This window comes from Danio aesculapii, chromosome 9 (assembly GCF_903798145.1).
Source record: "Danio aesculapii chromosome 9, fDanAes4.1, whole genome shotgun sequence".
Taxonomy (NCBI): Eukaryota; Metazoa; Chordata; class Actinopteri; order Cypriniformes; family Danionidae; genus Danio; species Danio aesculapii.
The window spans coordinates 32,042,760-32,054,812 of NC_079443.1; the positions used below are offsets into that span (position 1 = coordinate 32,042,760).

At 35.0% G+C, this 12,053-nt stretch overlaps 1 protein-coding gene across 3 annotated transcripts in view; it reads left to right on the forward strand.

Moving 5' to 3' along the window:
• Positions 1-12,053, forward strand: part of dachd (dachshund d) — a 170,028-nt gene that overhangs the window by 79,066 nt on the left and 78,909 nt on the right. For all 3 annotated transcript variants that reach the window (XM_056465443.1, XM_056465441.1, XM_056465440.1), the window contains exon 2: positions 950-1,065. In XM_056465443.1, the coding sequence (XP_056321418.1) occupies positions 950-1,065 (116 nt within the window). The remainder of the gene's footprint in view (positions 1-949; positions 1,066-12,053) is intronic.

Sequence of the window (12,053 nt, forward strand, 5' to 3'; positions counted from 1 at the left end):
GAGTGGGGATGCAATCACGATTCTTTTTTCTTTTTTTTTTCTTCATTTTTTTTTTTTTTTGTAAAAACTCCCAAACATGTCCCCAGTGGCTGCAGCGGCTTCAAAACAACCACACCAATTTATTAGGGATGCTCTCAGATAGGAAATATTTCCGTAAAGGCTGTTTTGAAATTACGCAAGCTGCGTTTTGGCCAAAATTAGAGGAGAGATATGCATGGATGAACAGCACAGAGTAATGTGTGAAAAATATCTGACAATCAGCTCGGAGGGGCATTTTTTTCTCTCTCTCTCGCTCTTTGTCAGACTTGTGCTTCTTGTGTCATTAATCATTGTGTGATCTTGGTCACTCATTTCAAGTAATAAAAGTTTCCATCATAAACGCACAACAGGTCTGAGTCACTCAGTCACACCAGCTTCCAGCTACAGCTCCTATTAAATCAAGCAAGCAGAACGTTTCCTTAGGCAGCCGTTGCCTTTTAATTTCCTGAAGAACCTTACAATATCATTCATTACCAGAACTACACATATTTGGTTTTTAAAAGTCTCATAAATCAATAGTGGCCTGACTGCAATAATTATAACAAGTTAACATGTAATTTCCAGCCCGAAAAGCTGCACGGCCAGATTTTAGCATATGCAAACGAGGCAATTCAAATAGTGTAGGGATATTAATACAGAAGGGCAGGTAACGAGGTGCGGGCCATGAATTATGCATCAAAAAGTGGTTGATCTTCAATAAAGGAAATGAATTCACTGTGTAATCTAATTAGTTATGGAAGTCTATTATGTCGAGCGGCAGAAAGCAACTGTCCTTGAAAAGGAATTTATTTACAGTGCATGTTGGCTCTTTGGAACGGAGTTGCGTTCTGGTGCGAATGTTAACAGCAAGTCTCTCTCTCTCTCTTTCTCCCTCCACTTTTCCCTTTCCACCACTTCACTTCTGTTTTAGCTCAAGACCCGGGAGGCCTCCGAAACGGACCCAGAGTGTGACATCGCCGGAGAACCCTCACATCATGCCGCACACGGTGCCGGGCCTCATGTCGCCAGGAATGATTCCCCCCACAGGTAACACACGCAGACCTCCTCCCGCGTCCCGGCCCGTCCTCACAGCGGCCCACTGCCCATCCGTTAAATGGCACACTGCAAAATCTGACAGCCCTCATCCAAACTACCAGCCAGAACCACTGACCATCCCCGCCGGCCCCCCTCCCCGTGCAGCCACAGCTCCAGAATAAATTGGAGTGGAGAGTTGTTCTCTTCCAGATTATTACAGTGGATGCTGCATTCTGCCTTGAGTGGATTTTAATTAGCCCGATTAAATCCACTTCTCTGCTATATGTGCATAGGCCGCCGTCATGTTAAAGTAAGCTTATCGCCACAAGAATCAACAACAAGCGTTTGTGCCTTCAGTTGGCCTGGAGCCGGTCTTATGCTTTTGTTCTATTTGCGGCTGGTTTTCATTGTGGCGCCTTTGAAGTCGCTCGTGCTGATTTGCATATTGTGCTCTCGGTTGTTCTGCCTTCTTTTAATAACACATAGTCATTAGGTTATGGTTGACTCCCTGTTAATGTACGGTTAACTTCTCGTTTAGTCTCTCTTGCGGATTCCTAAGCAATTATTGAACACAGATACTTATAGTTAGCACTTTTAAACCCAAGTATCGTTTGTTTGTATTGTTGTTTTTTTTAAATGTTGTCGCTGTGGCACTCAGTCAAGCAGCGCTAAATGTTTTTTTTTATATTTGCATACTTCAGCTTTATCAGATCAGACTTGCGTTTTACCTATATGTGTCTTCCCTGTAAGCTTAACTTTGAAATGGTGTTACCCAAACAGACCAATTATTAAACATGCAGTATGCATTATATAATGTTACAGTATGATGCCATCAATAGCACCAGGAAAATTCTTTATAATTTATGCATTTGTGAATACAAACGGACACACATTCAGGACCAAAAAAATATCAGGGAAACAACACAAAATGGCCAAAAATTACAGCTTTAATTTTAAATTAATTAACAAATACCTCAGACCTAATTTTAAGAATCTATTTTACTTAATGGCCATCTTTTTTCATTCGTATACTTCTAAAAACATAGGGACTTGATACATTTTGTCATTGAATATCATGTTCAACAGAAAACTTTAATTAAGTTGAAGGACCCCATTCAAGATCATGTGACTGAAGCCCCCTGTAAAGCCCATGACGTTCGCCAGTGAAGTTTGTCTGAATTTATGGAACTTTTTGGAAGCATTATCAAATTTGTTGTCCTTCGGTGTGACATTCCTACCGTATTTATTCAAAATGTCCAAAAGTCAAACAAAGGCATGGAGAAAAAAAAACATTTATAATTTCAAATAACAAATATGTTTTACAATTAAATAGCACTATATGAAGTGTCCAGCAATGAAGATAAATTGCTATCACACTGTTTCTATATTATTACGAGTTTGTATGTTATTAAGAGTCTGTTTTTAACTGTTCCTTAATTTTTTTTTTTAAAAGTAACCCCTTATATTTTCTCAGACATCAGACTTCAAACTACATAAATATATAAATATTTATAATATCTATTTTATTTCCTTAAAAAATTACTTTTTTTTCAATTACCCATATTGTATATGTAACAAAATTTATTTACAGTTAAAGTCAGAATTATAAGCCTTCCTAAATTATTAGCCCCCTTGTAAATGTTTCCCCCAGTTTAACAGATAGTTTTTTTTTTTGCTCAGCACATTTCTAAACATAATAGTTTTGATAACTCATTACTAATAATTGATTTCTTTTATCTTTGCCATGATGACAGTACATGGTATTTTACTAGATATTTTCCAAGACAATAGTATTAAAAGACACTAGGATTAAAAGTGCAATTTAAAGGCTTAAATACACTGTAAAACAATTCGTAATATTAAAGTTTATTTCCGGCAGTTGGGGTGCCGAAAAAAACCCCCATAAAATAACGGCTGTTAAATTACAGAAATTTACTGTAAAATAACAGACATTAAATTACAGAAATTTCCTTAAATTCAAATTTCTGGTAAATTTCTGTAATTCTACCTCTGTTATTTTACAGTTAATTTCTGTAACTTAATGGCCGTTATTTTACTTTTTTTCCAGCACCCAGCTGCCGGAAATAAACTGTTAAATTACGGATTTTTGTTACAGTGTATAGGTTAATTGGGTTAACTAAGCAATTGGGTTAACTAATTAGGCAAGTGATTGTATAACAATTGTTTCTTCTGCAGACAGTCAAAAAAAATATTGCTTAAGGGGGCTAATAATATTGTCCTTAAAATGATTTTAAAACAATGAAAAACTGCTTTTATTTTAGCTGAAATAAAGCAAATAAGACTTTCACCAGAAGAAAAAATATTTAAAATATTATCAGAAATACTGTGAAAAATTCCTTGCTTTGTTAAGCATAATTTAGGAAATATAAAAAAAAGAAAAAAAATCACAGGTGTTAATAATTACTAATTTTGACTATTTATCAACTGTATTTATTTGAATTTGTTTATTGTATACTCAGATATGCAAAGCACAACTTCAAATCTAGACTGGAGAACACTTTAAAAATTCCTGCTTGAACAATGCTTTAGTGTAAAATTGGGCTTGAGAAAGTGCATCCAGCTGCCCCTCATGTTTGAGTGAGGTCAGTCTATCAGTGTCTTGTTTAGAAACAGGAACTCAAAGGCCATGAGCCACAGGATGAGAGTCTTCTCTTATTTAGTCCTGAGCAACCGCGACAAAAACCCTTTGATATTCAGCCCTTTAAACCATGAGAGAACCTCTGATCTTGACATTTTGTTTGGAACTTCTGAAGAAAAGTAACATTTTAAGAATGTTTGGTTGTTTGACGAAGCGGCATCCAATAGTGAGATTTCCATGAATCCCTGTTATCCTGGGGAGTAAAAATGAAAAACAGCTAAAAACAGCACAAAGTGGTATTTAGTTATTTTGTTGATGTAGCTTTTGTCATAAACACACTACAGTTGTAATGTTGGCAAATGTTCTGAGCCTTTATGCACAACATTGTGTTAAAGTAGTACTTGAAATGTTTTTCTTGCAGCAGCTTGTCATTCAGCACCAGTTACACCTCTAGAATAGAGATATCTAGCTCATTGTTAACAGTAATTACGTAACAACCATCTAGTAGATTAAATCATATTGGTCATTTGCTCTGGGTTTGACCAAAAAAGGAAAAAAGGGATAGTGAAAACTAATGGCTGCTGAAAATGTAATAAAACATGCATAAAAATTACTCTTTTTACTGTAAATAGACATTTTAGAACCACTGAGGAATTTTTTGCTTTATTAATAGGTTCAATTAGTTTTTGTTATTTAATTTATCGCTTCCGTTTAGTTTTTGTTCATTTGGTTATGGATTTTCTGTGCATTACTTTTAGTATATTTGTATTTTCATATATTAAAAATAAATATTTATAATTTTTTACATATAAATTTGTTTAATTATCGTTAATAATAATAATAATAATTAATTATATATATATATATATATATATATATATATATATATATATATATATATATATATATATATATATACATACACAGTTAAGGTCAGAATTATTAGCCCCCCAAATTTTTTTGTTTTTTAATATTACCCAAATGATGTTTAACAGAGCAAGATTTTCACAGTATGTCTGATAATATATTTTCTTCTGGAGAAAATCTTATTTCGGCTAGAATAAAAGCTGTTTTTAACTTTTTTAAAAACATTTTAAGGTCAATATTATTAGCCCCTTTAAGCTATATTGTTCTAAATTAAAACTATTATGTTTAGAAATGTGTTAAAAAAAATCTTCTCATCGTTAAACAGAAATTGGAGAAAAAAATAAACAGGGGGGCTAATAATTCTGACTTCAACTGTATATATAAAAATTTCCTTGCTCTGTTAAACATCATTTGGGAAATATAAAAAAAAATCCAAAATCAAAGGAGAGCTAATAATTCTGACTTCAACTGTACAATCAGATTCAAGAACCAGACAGAACTGTTGTATAAAAATGCAATATCAGATTCGTTGCAGTGCGATATGGCTGTATATTGTCACTGGTGGGACACTAAGGCACTCAGCCTTGATTTTAGTTTCATAGTTAACAGTAAAACTTTTATTTTAATCCAATAAATGCATCCTTGGTGAGAAATACGCATTCTCAATGTTACAAATCTATAGATGTATACCTTAAAAATGTAATTGGCCAGTAATAACTAATAGACAAGTTATTTCAAATGAAAATGCATAATTCTTAATATAAGCAAAACACTGGTAAAAAACACAGGAGAAAATTCCTTAATATCAACAGTCCACACTGGGCTGACCCCATAATACTCACCGTACACTTGACATTTAAGTGTTTAGCTCTGCAGGAAATGACATAAGAGCATCATTCCGTCAGTCTGTCATCAGGTGGACATGATCAACTAGAAAAGCGGCAAGACTGAGAGAATCGACACAAAAAGAGGTTAATGAAACATGTAGCCCTTCACGCAGATGCAAGATTACACTGTCATAAACAGATCAGTCAACTCTAATGTGACTCTGCTCACACCGAGCGTCGGCAGCTTATAATTGATGTGCGGTATTTGGCTCCATCGCAGATGGAACAATTCAGATGCATTAATTCAGCCAGTCCTCGCTGGCACAACCTCAGCTTTGTGTGAAGCGGTGCTCCTCAGTCGGAGAAACTGAGCTAATTTCTGCAAATTCGCTGGGTAAATAGAGAGGAGTTTGGCCTTGATCTTTATTAGGAGGCTGAAACGTAAAAAGAACTCTGGGTAAAAAGACTTGAATGGCTTGATATAATGTAAATGATATCTTTTACTGAAACGTAGTAGAAAACCCTTTCATTTAAAATATATTAATGATTAACATTTATTTTGGCAAGGCAGGCTCGCTTGAAATATGATGATGTTTAAAGGGACATATCAATGAGTAAACAAATATATACCACTATTCTAAAAAACATAACAACTCTACTGGTCTATCATTTGTGCTCAAATACGGCACATTTCCCTCAGCTGCCTGTCTCCATATGGACAAATTTACAAGTGTAGTCAGTCAAAAATAGCTCCCTTTGTACAGTGTTATACTTGTCATCTCGCCTCATTTCCTGATGGATTTTTTTATCATAGAAATGCTGCCAATTTCATATTTAAATTGATACTTGTATTGTGTATTGAGTAATTGCTTTATATAATAATAATAATAATGATAATGATGATAATAATAATGATGATGATGATAATGATGATGATAATAATAATAATGATGATGATGATGATGATGATAATAATAATAATAATAATAATAATAATAATAATAATAATAATAATAATGATAATAATAATAATAATTGGTGATTAATAATAACTGTTTGGTGGAGAGGAGACAGTTTGATGAAGCTAATTCTGATCTGGGGATGGCTAGGAGGCCATGGTGGACAGAGGCTAGTGCGCAAATTTGGCCTGGATGCCCTTACTCTTTTTCAATAGACATCCTGGGATTTTTACGCCCGATTCACACAGGCCTTCAGCGTGAACGCTTGACGGAGGGCATATCTGAAGTTGGGGCTGACGTGATCTTCACAGCAGCATCAACCAATAAAACAAGTCCACAATCTGCAACAGTCAGAGCTGGGGAATTTGCATAAAGCGATCTGATTGGCTGACGCTTCAATTGGCGCTTGACAATTGATAAATCCCCAGCTTCTGCAGCAAGCAACGCCGCTGAATCAGTGCAGAAGGACCCACAATTCAGTTTGGCAACGTTTGACAGACCCCTATTCAAAGTGAATGGGAAGCATTGATGCTGACACCCTGTGTGAATGGGGAGTTAACGACCACAGAGGCAGGACTTTGGTTTAATGTCTCATCCAAAAGACGGTGCTTGCTGAGCAGTATAGAATCCCCATCAATATACTGGGGCGTTAGGGCCCACACAGACCACAGGTTGAGTGCCCCCTGCTGGTCTCACTAACACCACTTCCAGCTGCAAGCTAGCTTCCCATGTGGTCTCCCATCCAGGTACTGACCAGACGCAGCCCTGCTTAGCTTCAGTGGGTGACCATTTGAGAGCTGCAGAGAGCTAGCTACAGTAGCTATATTTTTAGGTTGACTATTTTACCATCAGTACAAGGACTCCAGATGCAATGCATTTACACTAATTCTGACACATTCCTATGTCATTAATGTGCATTGTCCCTGTCGAATAAACCTGAAAAATTTAAATAAATAAATAAAAATGATGCAGACCGCACAGGTTTGAGTCCAGTGAAGCACAGTTCCACAAAAGAGAAAAAAACAATATTAAAACAAGGTAAAACTACATGATAGCAGTGCACTTTTCTCTTATTTTTGCTTCTGAAAGCAATATTGGTTGGGTTTAGAGAAGGGTTTAAGACAGTAGTTTGCTTTGTGATTTGTACAGCAAACCCTGCCTACTCATGGATGTATACAAGGACAATGTGCATTTGAAACATACAATAAAACATACCATAAAGTAATGCATTTGAGATTAGCAAAAATGTGGACAGCGCTCTCTAGTGGATTTGTCATCTGAAACGTTTAACAAACATTCCCAATACATTTTATGTTTTACAAGAATTTAGACCTATGGCCTGTTCTTCATACGTTGATTACTCCGCTAGCTGGATTTGGTTATTGACGTGATTTGACATGATCCAGGATCGTTTCGTTCTTCAAAACTCATCCGAGAGTTGTTGTCATAGCAACATTTCTGGTAGCTAGGGAGCAGGCTCATTCTGGTGCTAGGGAGCAGGCTTATTTCATATAAGGATTAGATCGGGTCAGTTCGAGCAAAGATAATACAGAAAGTATGCACCGAATGCTGATATTTTCTTACAGTAGTAGCTAAATACACTTGGGAAAATAGTAAACATATATATATAAATATATATATATATATATATATATATATATATATATATATATATATAGTAATAAAACTAATGCAATCTGCACTCCAAAATAAAAGTACAAAGACTGCCACCTGGTGGTTTAAAGAGAAAACTTATTGATATGAACTTTTTAGATTGCTTTAGTACAATTTGTGTATGATAATAGACTTGCACAATATGCAACTTTTTTTTTTTAAAAGGAATAATACATTTATGCAGTCATGAACATGTTTTGACAGTTAATATGATGGTGATTTGATGCCTCACAAAAGTTGCAGACACCTTTAACAATATTAAAATGCTTTTGTAAATATCCAGTTATTCTCTATACCGATCAAGAAACCAGCTACTATAATACTACTATGACTACTATAATAAAGAAAAATCCGCTCTAACTGTAAAACGAAATAAATTGCTAAATACTCTTGACACATGAAAGTGTAAAGCATGCAGCCCACAACAAATGTATAAAGTTTGTTATTTTTCTGGATAGTGGATAATTGAATATTAATCAGATGATGTCATTACGCTGCTGTGCCATCAGCCAATCGTTGCATTGCTGATCAGGATTTTGTGGACTGATAGATCTGTCCTTCACAACACACGGACCCCTAGACGCATAAATCCAATGAGCCATCATTTTAGGTGTGAGTGCTTGATGTCAAAAGGTGACTTTTGATGACTTCTGTTGGCTCTTAGTAGTTCACAGCCACAGAAAGAGCTTACAGGTGGCAATGGATATAAGCATACGCATAAACCAAATGGCGTACCATAGATTTTTTCCCCACAAGGAGTCTAAATGCTCTCAAATATTGAGTGAAATTCATGCTGAGAAACAGCTGGATGTAAACATGCCAATGTGCATCAGCCACTGAAGAAGAAAGTTCAAACTGACTTTTCATCAGTTTCATTGCAGTCAGTAAGTGTACAGTATTCTCCAGTTATGACTGATGTTGACAAGCATAAGTATGTTATGCATCTAGCGTTTCTTGTCTCTGCTGTTTCTCTGTGTGGAGTTCGCTTCATACCCATGGGTGCTTAGGTGGTTTGTGACTGTTTGTGAAGATTTGCATCTCTTATCTAGTTCCTCTTCAAATGAAAATTACTACAGAAAGCTGTACAATGTGACATCATATGAACAGACAGCACCAGTAACTCTAGAGCTGGGAGTCGATTCCAAGAACAAGTGATTCCTCAAATCCAACGCATAGAGAATTGAGAGTTAATTCGAAAGTTTTTATTTGATTCAATCAAGCGGAATCAACTTTCCTTTAAGAGGCTTTTCTGTTTAAAAGAAGTAATTATGAATTTAGCTCTTGCATCCTAAAAATAAGAAGCCAGATCATTTTTTATGAACAGATTTCATGAACAATTTCTGGTTATGGTGTCATGCTGCATGGCATACCATATCCATGCTGAAGCATCCAAATACAGTTGAAGTCAGAATTATTAACCCCCCTTTGAATTTGTTTTCTTTTTAAATATTTCCAAAATGATGTTTAACAAAGCAAGGACATTTTCACAGTATGTCTGTTAATTTTTTTTCTCCTGGAGAAAGTCTTATTTGTTTTATTTCGGCTAGAATAAAAGCAGTTTTTAATTTTTTAAAAGCCATTTTAAGGTCAATATTATTAGCCCCCTTAAGCTATATATTTTTTGATAGTCTACAGAACAAACCATCAATATACAAAAACTTGCCTAATTACCCTAACCTGCCTAGTTAACCTAATTAACCTAGTTAAGCCTTTAAATGTCACTTTAAGCTGTTTAGAAGTGTCTTGAAAAATATCTAGTCAAATAATATTTACTGTCATCATGGCAAAAATAAAATAAATCAGTTAATATAATTAAGTTATTAAAACTATTATGTTTAGAAATGTGTTGAAAAAAATCTGCTCTCCAGAAATTGGGGAAAAAAAATAAACAGGGGCTAATAATTCAGGGGGGCTGATGATGTAAGACTTCAACTGTTGGTATTGGTTTGGAATGCATATTCCTTTTAATCTTGATGCATTCAATACACAAATGGTTAATCTTCAGCATTTCATGATGTATCTGAATAATGTTGTCTAGAACAAAAATAAACGGGGGCTAATTATTCAGGGGGGAGGGGCTAATGATGTATATTTATGCATATGCATAACTGTATATTTATATTTATATATTTTTTTCTGTTTAAAATTTGCATTGTATTCAATCATTATGGACATGCATTTTAGACAGCATGTTCATGCGTCATGTAACAGTCATTAAAAAAAATGGTTAATTGACTCCAGAACCAGGAATCAGAATCAATTCCAAAAAGCCCAAAGTCGCTCACAGCCTTTTGACGTCAAACATGTTGATATTGCAAATCTATCATGGCTTTGTCACCGCATACAAGTATTATTATATTAACCCATACAAGTCTTAATGCTGAGGGTTCCCATTAAGATGAGCACTAAGCACGACTAAGTCACTCTTTGTGTACTGATGTGAAGTTAATCTGATCTTAATTTAATTACACTATTCGTGGAAGGAGGCACATACATTCTGTATTTGTTATAAGAATGTTCTGACATTGAGCAGGTATGGGGCAGCCCGCATGTTAATTAATAATGAACATTCTGACAATATTCAGAGGCATGACAGCGTTAAGCCAGTTCCTTTGCATATTAATAGATCCTTCATTATTATTTAATATGACAGCTGCTCCGAGGGCTACGATCAGACCCCGTCTCTATTATTTGCTGTTTTGTGCGCAGTGTGACAGAAGCATGCGATTCTTTATTTGTCAAAGCCGTCCGCCTGTCCACTCGCTCGCTGTTTATATACGGCTGAAGAGCTCCTTGTGTCTGTGAGAAAACAGACATGGGTGTCTGAAATCTAAAGGTGACTTTCAAAAGTCGAAACGTTGCGATCTGCTATTGGTGCTTGGCATACTAATGAATGCTAATTGAGGAAGGAGTGGGTTGCTGGATGTGCGTTTGCTGTGAGTGGACTTGTTGCTGATGTGGAGAATGGTTTGTGGATTGGTGCTCCAATGTGGATGTTACAGTGAACACACTCTTATAGCCTGTGATGGATGTTATTTTTGATATAATGAAGAAAAGACTCGCTCTGGAAAAACGTTGAATGATGATTTCGAGGAGGGGCTGTAAACACATGTACAGTTGGGGCTCGTATGGCTCGAGCTTGTAGAAGTGGTTTTCAGATTTTCAAGTTTGTTTGTTAGTTTATTCATTAATTTATACAGTACTAGGCATAGGACGATAACCATTTTCAAGGCATTTCACGGTTTGGAAAAATTTTCTGCTACATCATTTCTGCGGTATATGTAAGATTTTTTATTTACGTTTTCTTTTTCGTTTTTTTCTGACAACAGTGTCTCCAGCAGAGATCCAAAGATGCCATTTTAAATGGTAAAGAAATCTGTGTTTTAGAAACTAATAAAGACAGCAGAAGTCAATAATTCATTAGGATTATTTAGCCTGACATGTTTACAGCTCTAAAATATTTTAAATGTTTCTCAAAATAAAATATATTGTGTTCAAAGGGGAAAAAGTTTTAGTTTAATTTAAAAAGAATGTATTTTACAGAATTACTGAATTAATTATTTTACAATTATGTCTAAGGTGTTGCAGGTAAATATAGACCCATCCCCTGATGTTGCCATTTTTGGGGTTCCAAAGATTTGGTCCCAGTTTAATTGTAAAGAACTTGATATTTTGGCCTTTGCCTCATTATTAGCTAGGCATCGTATTCTACTTCACTGGAAATCAAATAAGTGTCCAACTCCATCCTAATGGCTTGTGGATTTTCTAAAATTGTAAAAGGTTTGATGCTCTGGAAAAACTAATTTCTTTAAAAAGTGGCAATGTTTTATAACTTACTTTAACTCTCTTAATATTTAGGCTTCCAATTAATAAATGCACTCTCCTTCCTTTTTAGTTTATGTCATAGTAATTTAATTTTTGTTTGTCTTTCACTATTATTATCTTATACTGTTCAATAGTAAAAATTTTCTTTTAACATTGACAATGTATCTGAACATTTGATTGTGATTGTTGAATGACTACATTCAGTTGGTTGTAATTTTTCTGTACACGTTTATTACTCTTATTTCCATT